We start from the raw sequence: 18,201 nt of genomic DNA, 5'->3' as shown, positions 1-18,201 counted from the left end.
ACACGGGGACCATAGGGATGAAGGTGGGGACCATCCCCATCATGGTGGCACCTTGGGGACATGGGGACCATAGGGATGAAGGTGGGGACCATCCCCATCATGGTGGCACCTTGGGGACATGGAGACCATAGAGATGAGGACGGGGACCATCACGATCCCCATCATGGTGGCACCTTGGGGACCATCAGAATGAGGATGGGGACCATCAAAATCCCCGTCATGGTGGCACCTTGGGGACATCCCCATTCCCATCATGGTGGCACCCTGGGGACATGGGGACCATAAGGATGAAGGTGGGGACCATCACGATGCCCATCATGGTGGCACCTTGGGGACACGGGGACCATAGGGATGAGGATGGGGACCATCACGATCCCCATCATGGTGGCACCTTGGGGACATGGGGACCATAGGGATGAGGATGGGGACCATCAGGATCCCCATCATGGTGGCACCTTGGGGACCATCAGGATGAGGATGGGGACCATCAAAATCCCTGTCATGGTGGCACCTTGGGGACATCCCCATTCCCATCATGGTGGCACCCTGGGGACACGGGGACCATAGGGATGAAGATGGGGACCATCCCCATCATGGTGGCACCTTGGGGACACGGGGACCATAGGGATGAAGATGGGGACCATCCCCATCATGGTGGCACCCTGGGGACATGGGGACCATAGGGATGAAGGTGGGGACCATCCCCATCATGGTGGCACCTTGGGGACACGGGGACCATAGGGATGAAGGTGGGGACTGTCCCCATCATGGTGGCACCTTGGGGACATGGGGACCATAGAGATGAGGACAGGGACCATCACGATCCCCATCATGGTGGCACCTTGGGGACACGGGGACCGGAGGGGTGAAGATGGGGACCATCACCATCCCCATCATGGTGGCATCTTGGGGACAGGGACTCTGGGTTGTCCCAGCATCCTCAAGGCCACCCAACGTCCCCATGTGCCCCACGTCCCCCAATGTCCCTGTGTCCCCCATGCCACCAGCGTGTCCCCAGTGTGTCCCCCCCCCCCCCCGTGTCCCCAGTGTCCCCACCAGCCGCTGGCAGCTCTCCACGATGACGAGTTTCTGCTGAGGTGACGTCCGGGCGAAGACCATCTCGGGGTGGGCGCGGAGGAGACCTTCCAAGGTCCCCGGTGTCATGGCCGCCAGCTCCGCCCCTGTCACCACCCGCGCCCGCGCCTGCCTGGGGAGGGGACATCGGACACCCGGGGTGTCACCCCACCACCCCGGACGCCCGGGTCCTCCCCGCTCCCCACCTCCGTGGATGGTGGATCACCCAAGACGTGGTGGTGGCCACCAAGGGCCACCGAAGGGTCAAGGTCACCCCCACCCGGCCACCTGGGTCCCCCCAGGAGGACACTTGGGTCCCCACCAGGACACTTGGGTCACCTCCCGGCCACTTGGGTCACCTCCCGGCCACCGAGGTCCCACCTGGGTCCTCCCCACCTCCATGGAGGTGGATCACCCAAGACGTCGTGGTGGCCACCAAGGGCCACCGAAGGGTCAAGGTCACCCCCACCCGGACACCTGGGTCCTCCCACAAGGACATTTGGGTCACCTCTGGGCCACTTGGGTCACCTCTGGGCCACCAATGTCCCACCCGGGTCCTCCCCGCTCCCCACCTCCATGGAGGTGCATCACCCAAGACGTCGTGGTGGCCACCAAGGGCCACCGAAGGGTCAAGGTCACCCCCACCCGGCCACCTGGGTCCCCCCAGGAGGACACTTGGGTCCCCACCAGGACACTTGGGTCACCTCCTGGCCACTTGGGTCACCTCCTGGTCACCGAGGTCCCACCTGGGTCCTCCCTACCTCCATGGAGGTGGATCACCCAAGATGTCGTGGTGGCCACCAAGGGCCACCGAAGGGTCAAGGTCACCCCCACCTGGACAGCTGGGTCCCCCCAGGAGGACACTTGGGTCACCTCCCGGCCACCGAGGTCCCACCTGGGGTCCACCCGCTCCAGGGGGACGCGTAGACGAGCTGCCACCTCCTCGGGGGTCTCGCTGCCCTCTGAGATGATGCCGACGGCCGCCGCGATGGCCTTGGCCGTGATGGGGTGGTCGCCGGTCACCATGATGACCTTGGGGACAAAGGGGGACGTTGGGGGGGACCTGAGGGTTCCTCCTGGGCCCCTGGGGTCTCCCATGACCTTCAAGGTCTTGGTGTCCCCCCATCCTGACGTCCCTGGTGGCCCCGTGTCCACCCCATGTCCCCACATCTCTCCACGGCCTTGATGTCCCCCCATCCCCACGTCCCCCCCAAGTCTCCATGTCCCCACGTCCCCCCATGGCCTGCCAAGTCCTTGATGTCCCCCCATCCCCACGTCCCCCCATGTCCCCCCACGTCCCTCCATGTCCTTGATGTCCCCCCATCCCCACATCCCCCCCCAATCTTCATGTCCCCACCTCCCCATGGTGTCCCTCCATCCCCACCTCCCCACCGCCCCATGGTGTCCCCCCATCCCCACCTCCCCTTGATGTCCCCCCATCCCCACATCCCCCCCAATCTCCATGTCCCCATGTCCCCCCGTGTCCCCCCATGTCCCTCCATGTCCTTGATGTCCCCCCAGCCCCACGTCCCCCCCAGCCCCCGCGTCCCCCCATGGCCTTCCCCATCCTTGATGTCCCCCCAGCCCCACGTCCCCCCACGTCCCTCCATGTCCTTGATGTCCCCCCATCCCCATGTCCCCCCCAAGTCTCCATGTCCCCACGTCCCCCCATGGCCTGCCAAGTCCTTGATGTCCCCCCAGCCCCACGTCCCTCCATGTCCCCCCATGTCCCTCCATGTCCTTGATGTCCCCCCACCCCCATGTCCCCCCCCGTCTCCATGTCCCCCCATGGCCTTCCATGTCCTTGATGTCCTCCATCCCCATGGCCCCCCACGTCCCTCCACGTCCTTGATGTCCCCCCAGCCCCACGTCCCCCCATGTCCCCCCACGTCCCTCCATGTCCTTGATGTCCCCCCATCCCCACATCCCCCCCCAATCTTCATGTCCCCACCTCCCCATGGTGTCCCTCCATCCCCACGTCCCCCCTGCCCCATGGTGTCCCTCCATCCCCCCATCCCCACCTCCCCTTGATGTCCCCCCATCCCCACATCCCCCCCAATCTCCATGTCCCCATGTCCCCCCGTGTCCCCCTATGTCCCTCCATGTCCTTGATGTCCCCCCATCCCCACGTCCCCCCCAGCCCCTGCGTCCCCCCATGGCCTCCCCCATCCTTGATGTCCCCCCAGCCCCACGTCCCCCCACCTCCCTCCATGTCCTTGATGTCCCCCCATCCCTGATGTCCCCCCATCCCCGCGTCCCCTCCCGGTCCCCCGTGTCCCCCACCCTGATGCCAGCCGTGCGACACTTCAGGACGGCCTGGGGGACGGTGGCCCTGGGGGGGTCGATCATGGAGACCAACCCGGCGAAGCAGAGACCCACGGCCACCTCCGGCAGCGCCTCGGGGTCCGTCCCCGCCGCCACCGTCCCCGCGGGCAGCCAGCGGGCGCAGAACCCTGGGGGGAGGAGGAGGATGGGAGAGGACACGGGGTGACATGGGGGGGACGGGGGGTGACATTGGGACGCGTGTCCTCCATCCCACGTCCTTCCATGTCCCCCACGTCCCCATCTCTCCGCGATCTCCCCATCTCCCCATGGTGTCCCCCCATCCCCACGTCCCCCACGTCCCCATCTCCCCATGGCGTCCCTCCATCCCCACATCCTCTATGTCCCCATGGTGTCCCCCCATCCCCACGTTCCCCATCTCCCCATGGTGTCCCTCCATCCCCACGTCCCCATCTCCCCATGGCGTCCCTCCATCCCCACGTCCTCTATGTCCCCATGGTGTCCCCCCATGCCCATGTCCCTATGGTGTCCCTCCATCCCCATGTCCCCCACGTCCCCATCTCCCCATGGTGTCCCTCCATCCCCATGTCCCCCATGTCCCCATGGTGTCTCCCCATCCCCACATCCCCCATGTCCTCATGATGTCCCCATGATGTCCCCCCATCCCCACCTCCCCATGGTGTCCCCCCATCTCCAGGTCCCCATCATGACGTCCACCCCTCCCCACATCCCCAACTCCCCATGGTGTCCCTCCATCCCCATGTCTCCCACCTCCCCATGGTGTCCCCCCATCCCCATGTCCCCATGGCGTCCCTCCATCCCCATGTCCTCTATGTCCCCATGGTATCCCCGCATGCCCATGTCTCCATAGTGTCCCCCCATCCCCACGTCCCCCATGTCCCCATCCCCCCATGGTGTCCCCCCATCCCCACGTCCCCCACGTCCCCATCCCCCCATGGTGTCCCCCCATCCCCACGTCCCCCACATCCCCATCTCCCCATGGTGTCCCTCCATCCCCACGTCCTCTATGTCCCCATGGTGTCCCCCCATGCCCATGTGTCCATAGTGTCCCCCCATCCCCATGTCCCCCACGTCCCCTGTGTCCTCATGATGTCCCCCCATCCCCACCTCCCCATGGTGTCCCCCCATCCCCACGTCCCCATCATAACATCCATCCATCTCCATGTCCCCACCTCCCCATGGTGTCCCTCCATCCCCACGTCCCCACCACCCCATGGTGTCCCCCCATCCCCACCTCCCCATGGTGTCCCCCCACCCCCACGTCCCCATCATAACTTCCATCCATCCCCACGTCCCCACCACCCCATGGTGTCCCCCCATCCCCATCTCCCCATGGTGTCCCCCCATCCCCACGTCCCCATCATAACATCCATCCATCTCCATGTCCCCACCTCCCCATGGTGTCCCCCCACCCCCACGTCCCCATCATAACTTCCATCCATCCCCACGTCCCCACCACCCCATGGTGTCCCCCCATCCCCACCTTCCCATGGTGTCCCTCCATCCCCACGTCCCCACCGCCCCATGGTGTCCCTCCATCCCCACCTCCCCATGGTGTCCCTCCATCCCCACGTCCCCACCGCCCCATGGTGTCCCCCCATCCCCACCTCCCCATGGTGTCCCTCCATCCCCACGTCCCCACCGCCCCATGGTGTTCCCCCATCCCCATGTCCCCATGATGTCCCTCCGTCCCCACCGCCCCATGGTGTCCCCCCATCCCCACCTCCCCATGGTGTCCCTCCATCCCCCCGTCCCCACCTCCCCACGGTGTCCCCCCATCCCCAGCTCCCCATGATGTCCCCCCATCCCCACGTCCCCACCTCCCCATGGTGTCCCTCCATCCCCACGTCCCCACCTCCCCACGGTGTCCCTCCATCCCCACCTCCCCTCCAATCCCCGTCGCCTCCCCCGTCTCCCCCCTCCCCCCGCCCCCACCCCCACTCACCCAACACCCTCTCCCCGCGCCCCCCCAGCTCGGCGTAGGCCCCCTCGAAGGCCTCCCGCCATTGGGCGTCCAGGGCCAGCTCCTGTCCCTTCAGCAGCACCGTGCTGCAACGCTCCAGCACCCGCTCGGGGGCGCCCTTCAGCACCAGCAGCTGCCGCTCTCCCGCCTCGTGCACCGACAGCTGCCGGGGGGGGGGACACGGGGGCTCGGTTCCACCCCACATCCCTGGCTCCACCCCACATCCCCGGGGGGCTGCTCGGTGGGCTTGGGGGGCCCTCCAGAGATCTGGGTCCTCCTCGGGCGCTTGGGTTCCTCGGGAACGTCGAGGTCTTTCTCGGCCGCTTGGGGCCACCCCACGTGTCCCAGGTCTCCCCTTCCTGGACCCCTGGGTCCCCCTTGGACCCCCGGGTCCCCCATGGACACTCGGATCCCCCGGGCCACCTGGGGGCCACCTTGGACACTTGGATCCCTCTTGGACACTTGGGTCCTTCATGAACGTCAAGGTCCTTCTTGGCCGCTTGGATCCACCCCAGATGTTCTGGGTCCCCTTCCTGGACGTGTGGGTCCCTCCCAGACATGTGGGTCCCCCATGGACACTCGGATCCCCCGGGCCACCTGGGGGCCACCTTGGACACTTGGGTTCCTCATGAACATCAAGGTCCTTCTTGGCCGCTTGGGGCCACCCCAGATGTTCTGGGTCCCCTTCCTGGACTTGTGGGTCCCTCATGGACTTGTGGGTCCCCTCTTCCAGACATGTGGGTCCCTCCCAGACATGTGGGTCCCCCATGGACACTTGGATCCCCCTGGGACACTTGGGTTCCTCATGAACATCAAGGTCCTTCTTGGACGCTTGGGGCCACCCCAGATGTTCTGGGTCCCCTTCCTGGACTTGTGGGTCCCTCATGGAGTTGTGGGTCCCCTCTACGAGACATGTGGGTCCCTCCCAGACATGTGGGTCCCTCCCAGACATGTGGGTCCCCCATGGACACTTAGATCCCCTGGGCCACCTGGGGGCCACCTTGGACACTTGGGTTCCTCATGAACATCAAGGTCCCTCTTGGCCACTTGGGGCCACCCCAGATGTTCTGGGTCCCCTTCCTGGACTTGTGGGTCCCTCATGGAGTTGTGGGTCCCCTCTACGAGACATGTGGGTCCCTCCCAGACATGTGGGTCCCCCATGGACACTTGGATCCCCCTTGGACACTTGGGTTCCTCATGAGCATCAAGGTCCTTCTTGGCCACTTGGGGCCACCCCAGATGTTCTGGGTCCCCTTCCTGGACTTGTGGGTCCCTCCCAGACATGTGGGTCCCTCCTGGATGTGTGGGTCCCCCCCGGGCGTGTGGGTCCCCCATGGACACTTAGATCTCCCTTGGACACTTGGGTTCCTCATGAACATCAAGGTCCCTCTTCGACACTTGGGGCCACCCCAGATGTTCTGTGTCCCCTTCCTGGACTTGTGGGTCCCTCCCAGACATGTGGGTCCCTCCTGGATGTGTGGGTCCCCCCCGGGCGTGTGGGTCCCCCATGGACACTTAGATCTCCCTTGGACACTTGGGTTCCTCATGAACATCAAGGTCCTTCTTGGCCACTTGGGGCCACCCCAGATGTTCTGCGTCCCCTCCCTGGACTTGTGGGTCCCTCCCAGACATGTGGGTCCCTCCTGGATGTGTGGGTCCCCCCCGGGCGTGTGGGTCCCCCATGGACACTTGGATCCCCCTTGGACACTTGGGTTCCTCATGAACATCAAGGTCCTTCTTGGACGCTTGGGGCCACCCCAGATGTTCTGGGTCCCCTTCCTGGACTTGTGGGTCCCTCATGGACTTGTGGGTCCCCCTTTCCCGGCCGTGTGGGTCCCGCCCCACCTGGAATTTGTTGGTGGAGTTGAAGGGCAGCTCGGCCACCTTGGGGAACCGTCCCCGCGCCTCCCCCACCGTCCCCACCGTCACCTCGGCGAACTTCAGCAGCGCCGTCTCCGAAGCGTCGCCGATGACCTCACGCTGTGGGGCAGGGGGCGGGGCTTCAGCGAGCGGCCTCGCCCCATCGAGGGCCCCTGTGGGGCACATCGTGACCCCCCCAGAGGCCCCTCCCAGGCCCCTAGAGGGCCTCTATGAGGGTCCTCCTACCGCCCTCCCTGCCCCATATCGGGCTCCTAGAGGGGTCTTACATGATGTTTCCAGCCCCATAGAGGGCCCCTATGGGGGTTGTCGACCCCTATACGCCCCTCCCAGCCCCATATAGGGCCCCTATGGGGGTTTGTGACCCCTACACTCCCCTCCCAGACCCATAGAGGGCCTCTATGGGCGTCCTGGCCCCTATATGCCCCTCCCAGCCCCATAGAGGGCCCCTATGGGGGTTGTCGACCCCTATACGCCCCTCCCAGCCCCACAGAGGGTCTTTATACCCTCCTCCCAGCCCCATATAGGGCCCCTATGGGTGTTCTCGACCCCCACACGCCCCTCCTAGACCCATAGAGGGCCTGTAGGGGGGTTCTCGGCCCCTACACTCCCCTCCCAGCCCTATAGAGGGCCCCTATGGGCGTTGTTGACCCCTACACTCCCCTCCCAGCCCCATAGAGAGCCCCTCTACACCCCTCCCAGCCCCATAGAGGGCCCCTATGGGCGTTGTCGACCCCTATATGCCCCTCCCAGCCCCACAGAGGGTCATTATACCCCCCTCCCAGCCCTATAGATGGTGCCTATGTGGGTTCTCGCCCCCTACACGCCCCTCCCAGCCCCATAGAGGGCCCCTATGGGGGTTCTCGACCCCTATACACCCCTCCCAGCCCCACAGAGGGTCCTTATATGCCCCTCCCAGCCCCATAGAGGGCCACTGTGGGGGTTCTCATCCCCTATACACCCCTCCCAGCCCCACAGAGGGTCATTATACCCCCCTCCCAGCCCTATAGATGGTGCCTATGTGGGTTCTCGCCCCCTACACGCCCCTCCCAGCCCCATAGAGGGCCCCTCTACACCCCTCCCAGCCCCATAGAGGGCCCCTATGGGGGTTCTCATCCCCTGTACGCCCCTCCCAGCCCCATAGAGGGCCCCTATGGGCGTTGTCGACCCCTATATGCCCCTCCCAGCCCCACAGAGGGTCATTATACCCCCCTCCCAGCCCTATAGATGGTGCCTATGTGGGTTCTCGCCCCCTACACGCCCCTCCCAGCCCCATAGAGGGCCCCTATGGGGGTTCTCGACCCCTATACACCCCTCCCAGCCCCACAGAGGGTCCTTATATGCCCCTCCCAGCCCCATAGAGGGCCACTGTGGGGGTTCTCATCCCCTATACACCCCTCCCAGCCCCACAGAGGGTCATTATACCCCCCTCCCAGCCCTATAGATGGTGCCTATGTGGGTTCTCGCCCCCTACACGCCCCTCCCAGCCCCATAGAGGGCCCCTCTACACCCCTCCCAGCCCCATAGAGGGCCCCTATGGGGGTTCTCATCCCCTGTACGCCCCTCCCAGCCCCATAGAGGGCCACTGTGGGGGTTGTCGACCCCTATACGCCCCTCCCAGCCCCACAGATGGTCCTTATATGCCCCTCCCAGCCCCATAGAGGGCCCCTGTGGGGGTTCTCATCCCCTATACGCCCCTCCCAGCCCCACAGAGGGTCCTTATATGCCCCTCCCAGCCCCATAGAGGGCTCCTATGGGGGTTCTTGGCCCCTACATGCCCCTCCCAGCCCCATAGAGGGCCCTATGGGGGTTCTCATCCCCTATACGCCCCTCCCAGCCCCATAGAGGGCCCCTATGGGCGTTGTTGACCCTTACACTCCCCTCCCAGCCCCACAGAGGGTTATTATAGCCCCCTCCCAGCCCTATAGATGGTGCCTATGTGGGTTCTCACCCCCTACACGCCCCTCCTAGACCCATAGAGGGCCCCTCTACACCCTTCCCAGCCCCATAGAGGGCCCCTATGGGCGTTGTCGACCCCTATATGCCCCTCCCAGCCCCATAGAGGGCCCCTACACGCCCCTCCCAGCCCCATAGAGGGCCCCTGTGGGGGTTCTTGACCTCTACATGCCTCTCCTAGACCCATAGAGGGCCCCTCTACACCCCTCCCAGCCCCATAGAGGGCCCCTATAGAGACCTCCCAGCCCCATAGAGGGCCCCTATGGGGGTTCTCATCCCCTATACACCCCTCCCAGCCCCATAGAGGGCCCCTATGGGGGTTCTCATCCCCTATATGCCCCTCCCAGCCCCATAGAGGGCCCCTAGAGGGCCCGTGGGGGCCTCCCCCCCCCCCCGCCCCCCAACCTTGGCCACGGGGACGTCGTCCTGGCCGGGCTTGAACTGGGCCCTGTTGCAGAGGGTGAGGACGCGGCTCAGCATGGTCCAGGTCTCCGAGGACTGGTCGAAGCTCTGCCCTGTGGGGCGGGACGGCGGCGGTGGGACGTGGCGACGTGGGGTGGGGTGGGGGGTGGTGACCTCTTGGGGTGGGGGGCTGGGCTCGGGGGGGGCTCACCCGACTGGTCCTCGGTGGTGTCGGCCGCGTGGATGCGGTTGTCGAACCAGAGGTGGGCCACCGTCATGCGGTTCTGGGTGAGGGTCCCCGTCTTGTCGGAGCAGATGACGGAGGTGGAGCCCAAGGTCTCCACGGCCTCCAGGTTCTTCACCACGCAGTTCTTCCTCGCCAACCTCTTCGCCGTCAACGAGAGGCAAACCTGGGGGGGCGGGGGGAGACCGAAGGCCCTCAGCGCAACCTTGGGCAACCTCGGGACTTCCTCCGGTCCCACCCCGGGGGGATCTTCGGGGATCTCCTGGAGGTCCTGGGGTGGCCTGGGAGGTGTGGGGACCTCCAGGAAAGCTGGTGGTGCCCATGGAAGCGTAGGGACCCATATGGCACCGCTGGGTTGTGGTGGATCCATGGGGACCTCAAGGGTCCCAGGTGAGCCCCATGGGGCCATGAAGACCCTCAGGTCCCCCATAGCACGTGATGGACCTCAAGGGTCCCAGGTGAGCCCCATGGGGCCATGAAGACCCTCAGGTCCCCCATAGCACCCACGGCTCATGATGGAGCTCAAGGGCCGCAGGTGAGCCCCATGGGGCCATGAAGACCCTCAGGTCCCCCATAGCACCCATGGCTCGTGATGGAGCTCAAGGGCCCCAGGTGAGCCCCATGGGGCCATGAAGACCCTCAGGTCCCCCATGGTTTGTGATGGACCCACGGAGACCTCAAGGGTCCCAGGTGAGCCCCATGGGTCCATGAAGACCCTCAGGTCCCCCATGGTTTGTGATGGACCCATGGGGACCTCAAGGGTCCCAGGTGAGCCCCATGGGGCCATGAAGACCCTCAGGTCCCCCATAGCACGTGATGGAGCTCAAGGGTCCCAGGTGAGCCCCATGGGGCCATGAAGACCCTCAGGTCCCCCATAGCACCCATGGCTCGTGATGGTCCTCAAGGGTCCCAGGTGAGCCCCATGGGGCCATGAAGACCCTCAGGTCCCCCATGGTTTGTGATGGACCCACGGAGATCTCAAGGGTCCCAGGTGAGCCCCATGGGTCCATGAAGACCCTCAGGTCCCCCATGGTTTGTGATGGACCCACAGAGACCTCAAGGGTCCCAGGTGAGCCCCATGGGGCCATGAAGACCCTCAGGTCCCCCATGGTTTGTGATGGACCCATGGGGACCTCAAGGGTCCCAGGTGAGCCCCATGGGGCCATGAAGACCCTCAGGTCCCCCATAGCACCCATGGCTCGTGATGGAGCTCAAGGGCCCCAGGTGAGCCCCATGGGTCCATGAAGAACCTCAGGTCCCCCATAGCACATGATGGACCTCAAGGGCCCCAGGTGAGCCCCATGGGTCCATGAAGAACCTCAGGTCCCCCATAGCACATGATGGACCTCAAGGGCCCCAGGTGAGCCCCATGGGGCCATGAAGACCCTCAGGTCCCCCATAGCACCCATGGCTCGTGATGGAGCTCAAGGGTCCCAGGTGAGCCCCATGGGTCCATGAAGACCCTCAGGTCCCCCATGGTTTGTGATGGACCCATGGGGACCTCAAGGGACCCAGGTGAGCCCCATGGGGCCATGAAGACCCTCAGGTCCCCCATAGCACGTGATGGAGCTCAAGGGTCCCAGGTGAGCCCCATTGGTCCATGAAGACCCTCAGGTCCCCCATGGCTTGTGATGGACCCACGGAGACCTCAAGGGTCCCACGTGAGCCCCATGGGTCCATGAAGACCCTCTGGTCCCCCATGGTTTGTGATGGACCCACAGAGACCTCAAGGGTCCCAGGTGAGCCCCATGGGTCCATGAAGACCCTCAGGTCCCCCATAGCACCCATGGCTCGTGATGGACCTCAAGGGTCCCAGGTGAGCCCCATGGGCCAGTGAAGACCCCCCCAAGGCTCCCACAGCACCCATAGTTCACGATGGGACCCACAGCCCTCTAGCTCCAACCCACCCCTCCCCCCCCAATGCCCCAAGCCATACCGTGACGGTGGCCAGCAGCCCCTCGGGGACGTAAGCCACGACGATGGCCATGAAGAAGACCATGGCCCGGAGGAAGGGGTAACCGATGACCATGGCCACCACGAAGAAGGTGGCGCCGAAGAAGATGGCGAGGCCGGCGATGATGTCGACGAAGTGCTCGATCTCGATGGCGATGGGGGTCTTCTCGTTCTCCACCCCCGAAGCCAAGCTGGCGATGCGGCCGATGATGGTCCGGTCCCCCGTGTTGATCACCAAGCCCATGGCCGTCCCTAAGAGGACCCACACGGGTGGGGTTGATGGGACCCAGAGGTCCAGGTGGGTCCCAGACACAACCCCCCCCTCCCTCCCCACCCCCCCGCAACCCGAGATGATCCCGGGCATCTTGATTCTTCCCCAGAGCCCCACAAGTTCCTCCTTCTTGAGGGTCTCTAACTTCCAGGTGGCCCCCCAAGTTGGACCCAGATGTTCTCCTAGATGGGTCTAGGTGTGGCCCCCCAAAAGGCAGGGCCAAGTGTCCCCCTCCCAGGATGGATCCAGGTGGCCCCCAACCCGTGGACCCATGTGTCCGCCCCGAGACGGACCCAGATGTTCCTCCAGGTGGACCCAGATGTTCTCCCAGATGGACCCAGATGTTCTCTACCACAGATGGACCCAGATCTTCCTCCAGGTGGACCCAGATGTTCCCCTAGACGGACCCCAGATGGACCCAGGTGCCCCCCTCCAAGCTGGACCCCACTGTGCCTCAAGCTGGACCCAAGTGTCCCTCCAAGATGGACCCAGATGTTCTCCCAGATGGACCCAGATGTTCTCCACCGCAGATGGACCCAGATGTTACCCCAGACGGGCCCAGATGTTCTCCACCGCAGATGGACCCACATGTTCCCCCAGACGGGCCCAGGTGCTCCTCAAGCCATGGATCCCACGCGTTTCCCCCCCACCCCGAGATGGCCCCAGGTGTTCCTCCAGGTGGCCCCAGATGTTCCCCTAGACGGGACCCACCTTCCAGGCACATGGTGGAGAAGAAGGCGATGTTGCGGGTCTCCAGGGGCGAGTCGTGGGTGCAGTCGGGGGAGCGCGTCTGGGGCTCCGACTCCCCCGTCAGCGACGAGTTGTCCACCTGGAGGCGGGGGCGGGAGGACACCGGCTCGTCCCCGAGGTGGGGGAACCCAAGCGTCGGGGCAACCCCCCCACCCCACCCCACCCCACCCCACCCCACCCCACCCCAAAGGCCCCCCCGACGGCCCAGCCCACCTTGCACCCCTGAGCGGCGATGACGCGGATGTCCGCGGGGACCCGGTCCCCTCCTTTGATCTCCACCAGGTCGCCCACCACCAGCTCGTTGGCGTTGATCTGGAGTTTGTCACCTTCCCGGATGACGGTGGCTTGCTGGAGGTGACAAAAGGACCCCGGGGGTGGGTGGGGGTGGGGGTGGGGGGGTGGGGGAGGGGGAAGGAAACCCCGGCGTCCGGGTGGCCCCACCTGAGGGACGAGGTTCTTGAAGCTGGCGATGATGTTGGTGCTCTTGAATTCTTGGTAGTAGCCGAAGCAACCGGTGACCACCACCACGGCGATGAGGGCGATGGCCAGGTACAGCTGGGGGGTGGGGGGGGGGTGGAGACAGGATGGGACCCCCCACCCCCCCCCCACCCCCCCACCCCCCAGGGGTCTGGGGTGCTCCCTTCCAGCCGCAGGGGTGTCCCGCCCCCACCCTCAAGATGGTCCCCGGCATCTTGATTCTCCCTCCGGATCCCCACAAGTTCTTTCCTCCTTCTTGAGGGTCTCTGGCTTCCAGGTGACCCCCACGTTGGACCCGGATGTTCTCCTAGATGGGTCTAGGTGTGGGCCCCCCCCAAAAGGCGGGGCCAAGTGTCCCCCTCCCAGGATGGATCCAGGTGGCCCCCAACCCGTGGACCCATGTGTCCGCCCCGAGACGGACCTAGATCTTCCTCCAGGTGGACCCAGATGTTCCTCCAGGTGGACCCAGATGTTCCCCTAGACGGACCCCCAGATGGACCCAGGTGCCCCCCTCCAAGCTGGACCCAAGTGTCCCTCCAAGATGGACCCAGATGTTCTCCCAGATGGACCCAGATGTTCTCCCAGGTGGACCCCGATGTCTCCCCAGATGGACCCAGGTGCTCCTCAACCCATAGACCTACACGTTCCCGCCCCCAAGATGGACCCAGATGTTCCCCCAGATGTTCTCCACCGCAGAGGGACCCACATGTTCCCCCAGATGGACCCAAGTGCTCCTCAACCCATGGACCTACGCGTTCCCCACCCTCCAGGATGGACCCAAATGCTCCCCCCAAAATTAGACCCAGATGTTCCGCCCCCCCCCCCCCCCCCCCCCCCCCTCCAAGCCAAGATGGACCCAGGTGTCTGGCGTACGTTGTCGGAGCTGCCGCGGTCCCCCTCCCCCTCCTGCACGCCGTAGGCGATGAGGCAAATGGCGGCCGCCACCCACATGAGGCACTGGAGCCCCCCGGCCAGTTGCCGCCCAAACTTGACGCACTCGGGGGTCCCGCGGGGGGGGCGGAGCTCGTTGGGGCCATCCCGTAAGAGCCGCTCGGCCGCCACCGCCTCCGCCAGGCCCTGCCGGGGTCAAGTGGGGTCACGGGGTCAAGGGGGTCAAGGGGGTTGGTGGGGTGGATGGGGTTGGTGGGGTCAATGGGGTCAATGAGGTTGATGGGGTCAATGGGGTTGGTGGGGTCAATGGGGTTGGTGGGGTCAATGGGGTCGATGGGGATCAATGGGGTTGGTGGGGTCGATGGGGTTGGTGGGGTCAATGGGGTTATGGGGGTCAATGGGGTTGGTGGGTTCAATGGGGTCGATGGGGTTGATGGGGTCAATGGGGTTGGTGGGGTCAATGGGGTTGATGGAGTCCATGGGGTTGATGGGATCAATGGGGTTGTTGGGGTCAGTGGGGTCGATGGGGTTGATGGGATCAATGGGGTTGATGGGGTCAATGGGGTTCGTGGGGTCAGTGGGGTCAATGGGGTTGGTGGGGTCAATGGGGTTGGTGGGGTCAATGGAGTTATGGGGGTCAATGGGGTTGGTGGGGTCAATGGGGTCGATGGGGTTATGGGGATCAATGGGGTTGATGGGGTCAATGGGGTTGATGGGATCAATGGGGTTATGGGGGTCAATGGGGTTGGTGGGGTCAATGGGGTCGATGGGGTTGATGCGGTCAATGGGGTTGGTGGGGTCAATGGGGTTATGGGGGTCCATGGGGTTGGTGGGGTCAATGGAGTTATGGGGGTCAGTGGGGTTGGTGGGGTCAATGGGGTCGATGGGGTTGATGGGGTCCATGGGGTTGGTGGGGTCAATGGGGTCGATGGGGTTGATGGGGTCCATGGGGTTGGTGGGGTCAATGGGGTTGATGGGGTTGGTGGGATCAATGGGGTTGATGGGGTCAATGGGGTCGATGGGGTTGATGGGGGCAATGGGGTTGATGGGGTCAATGGGGTTGTTGGGGTCAATGGGGTTATGGGGGTCAATGGGGTTCGTGGGGTCAGTGGGGTCAATGGGGTTGGTGGGATCAATGGGGTAGGTGGGGTGGATGGGGTTGGCGGGGTCGATGGGGTCAGTGGGGTTATGGGGGTCAATGGGGTTGGTGGGATCAATGGGGTAGGCGGGGCCAAGAGGGTTGGTGGAGTCAGTGGGGTCAATGGGGTTGATGGGATCAGTGGGGTTGATGGGGGTCAATGGGGTCAGTGGAGTTGATGAGGTCAATGGGGTTGGTGGGGTCCATGGGGTTGGTGGGATCAGTGGGGTCGATGGGGGTCAATGGGGTTGGTGGGGTCAATGGGGTTATGGGGGTCAATGGGGTCAGTGGGGTCAATGGAGTCAATGGGGCTGGTGGGATCAATGGGGTCGATGGGGGTCGACGGGGTTGTGGGGGGTCAGTGGGATTGGTGGGATCAGTGGGGTTGGTGGGGTCCATGGGGTTGGTGGGATCAGTGGGGTTATGGGGGTCAATGGGGTTGATGGGATCAATGGGGTTGTGGGGCATCAGTGGGGTCAATGGGGTTGGGGGGGGTCAACGGGGTTGATGGGGTCAGTGGGGTCAATGGGGTTGATGGAGGTCAATGGGGCTGGTGGGATCAGTGGGGTTGATGGGGGTCAATGGGGTTGTGGGGGTGAGTGGGGTCAATGGGGTTGGTGGGGTCAATGGGGTCAATGGGGTGGATGGGGGTCAAGGGGGTTGATGGGGTCAACGGGGTTGGTGGGATCAGTGGGGTCAATGGGGTCAAGGGGGTTGTGTGGGTCAAGGGGGTCGATGGGCTCAATGGGGTTGTGGGGGGGGGTCAATGGTCTCGACGGGGGGGTCAACGGGGTTGGGGGTCAGAGGGTGGTGATGTGGGGGGGGCTGTGGGGCTCTTGGGGAGGATGTGGGGCAGAGGTTGGGGGTCGTGTCCCCCCCCCACCTTGGTGACGCTGGTGCCGTACTTGACCTCCAAGTCGTTGATGTCCAGCTTGTGGTCGTCCTGGGGGGCGCCCGCCTCAGCCCCGGGCCTCCCAGTGCCTCCCAGTATAGACCAGTGCCCTCGCCGCCCCGCCCGCCGCCCCAGGCTTCGCCTCCCAGTTCTCCCCGTCGACCCTCCCAGTTCCCGCCTTGACCTCCCAGTCCCTCCCAGTTGCCACCACTGACTGTCCCGGTTGCCTCCATTGACCCCTGCTGCCCCCAGTCCCTCCCAGTCCCTCCCAGTGTCCCCCCGTCGACCCCCCCCAGTCTCTCCCAGTTCCCTTTGTTGACCTCCCAGTGCCACCAGTTGACCTCCCACTCCTCCCAGTTGACCTCCCAGTGCCCCCCATTGACCCCCAGTCCCCCTTGTTGACCTCCCAGTGCCACCAGTTGACCTCCCACTCCTCCCAGTTGACCTCCCAGTGCCCCCCATTGACCCCCAGTCCCCCTTGTTGACCCTCCAGTGCCACCAGTTGACCTCCCACTCCTCCCAGTTGACCTCCCAGTGCCCCCCATTGACCCCCCAGTCCCCCTTGTTGACCCTCCCAGTCCCTCCCAGTTTCCCCTCCCCCCCCCCCCGTACCACATCCATCTCCTTCTTCATGTCCTCCAGCTTCTCCTGCTTGCGGCGGCCACGCCCTTTCGGGGCGGGGGGCGGGGCCTTGCCCCGGGGCCCCAACTCGTAGCTCTCCTGGGGGGGGGGAAAGGCCGGAGGTCAAAGGTCATCTGGGGGGTGGAGCCCACTGTCCGTCCGTCCATCCCTCCCTCCCTCCATCCCTCCATCCCTCCATCCCTCCCTCCCTCCCTCCCTCCATCCCTCCCTCCATCCATCCCTCCATCCCTCCATCCCTCCATCCATCCCTCCATCCCTCCATCCATCCCTCCATCCCTCCATCCATCCCTCCATCCCTCCATCCCTCCATCCCTCCCCCATCCCCATCCCTCCATCCCTCCATCCATCCCTCCATCCCTCCATCCATCCCTCCATCCCTCCCTCCTCCACCTCCACCCTCCCTCCATCCATCCCTCCATCCCTCCATCCCTCCATCCATCCCTCCATCCATCCCTCCATCCCTCCATCCCTCCATCCATCCCTCCATCCCTCCATCCCTCCATCCCCCCCCTCCATCCATCCCTCCATCCCTCCATCCCTCCCTCCCTCCCTCCCTCCATCCCTCCCTCCATCCATCCCTCCTCCCTCCATCCCTCCCTCCATCCATCCCTCCATCCCTCCATCCCTCCATCCATCCTCCATCCCTCCATCCCTCCACCCTCCCTCCATCCCTCCATCCATCCCTCCATCCCTCCATCCCCCTCCATCCCTCCATCCCTCCATCCATCCCTCCATCCCTCCATCCCTCCCTCCCTCCATCCATCCCTCCATCCCTCCATCCATCCCTCCATCCCTCCATCCCTCCATCCATCCCTCCATCCCTCCATCCCTCCCTCCCTCCATCCATCCCTCCATCCCTCCCTCCCTCCCTCCATCCCTCCATCCCTCCATCCATCCCTCCATCCCTCCCTCCATCCCTCCATCCCTCCATCCATCCCTCCATCCCTCCATCCATCCCTCCATCCCTCCATCCCTCCATCCCTCCCTCCATCCCTCCATCCCTCCCTCCCCCATCCATCCTCCATCCCTCCCTCCATCCATCCCTCCATCCCTCCATCCCTCCATCCCTCCCTCCATCCCTCCATCCCTCCCTCCCTCCATCCCTCCATCCCTCCATCCCTCCATCCCTCCATCCCTCCCTCCATCCCTCCCTCCATCCCTCCATCCCTCCATCCATCCCTCCATCCCTCCATCCCTCCATCCCTCCCTCCATCCCTCCATCCCTCCCTCCCTCCATCCCTCCCTCCATCCCTCCATCCCTCCATCCATCCCTCCATCCCTCCATCCCTCCATCCCTCCCTCCATCCCTCCATCCCTCCATCCCTCCATCCCTCCCTCCATCCCTCCATCCCTCCATCCCTCCCTC

The 18,201-nt window shown here is 64.8% G+C and overlaps 1 protein-coding gene across 1 annotated transcript in view; it reads right to left on the bottom strand.

Moving 5' to 3' along the window:
* The window catches only part of ATP4A (ATPase H+/K+ transporting subunit alpha), a gene marked incomplete at its 5' end in the record, with an annotated part of 31,264 nt that extends 14,351 nt beyond the window's left edge, over positions 1-16,913 (bottom strand). The window contains 14 exons of the mRNA XM_063322381.1: positions 1,057-1,207; positions 1,970-2,106; positions 3,358-3,527; positions 5,324-5,504; positions 7,187-7,321; positions 9,581-9,690; positions 9,789-9,987; positions 11,758-12,026; positions 12,757-12,874; positions 13,009-13,143; positions 13,237-13,350; positions 14,146-14,349; positions 16,185-16,244; positions 16,806-16,913. Coding sequence (XP_063178451.1) covers positions 1,057-1,207; positions 1,970-2,106; positions 3,358-3,527; positions 5,324-5,504; positions 7,187-7,321; positions 9,581-9,690; positions 9,789-9,987; positions 11,758-12,026; positions 12,757-12,874; positions 13,009-13,143; positions 13,237-13,350; positions 14,146-14,349; positions 16,185-16,244; positions 16,806-16,913 — 2,091 coding nt within the window. The remainder of the gene's footprint in view (positions 1-1,056; positions 1,208-1,969; positions 2,107-3,357; positions 3,528-5,323; positions 5,505-7,186; positions 7,322-9,580; positions 9,691-9,788; positions 9,988-11,757; positions 12,027-12,756; positions 12,875-13,008; positions 13,144-13,236; positions 13,351-14,145; positions 14,350-16,184; positions 16,245-16,805) is intronic.
* Between the last annotated feature and the right edge of the window lie 1,288 nt (positions 16,914-18,201).

Source organism: Chroicocephalus ridibundus, unplaced genomic scaffold, assembly GCF_963924245.1.
Source record: "Chroicocephalus ridibundus unplaced genomic scaffold, bChrRid1.1 SCAFFOLD_615, whole genome shotgun sequence".
Taxonomy (NCBI): domain Eukaryota; kingdom Metazoa; phylum Chordata; class Aves; order Charadriiformes; family Laridae; genus Chroicocephalus; species Chroicocephalus ridibundus.
The sequence above is the reverse complement of the archived record's forward strand: the minus strand, read 5'-3'. Positions and strand labels throughout refer to the sequence as shown.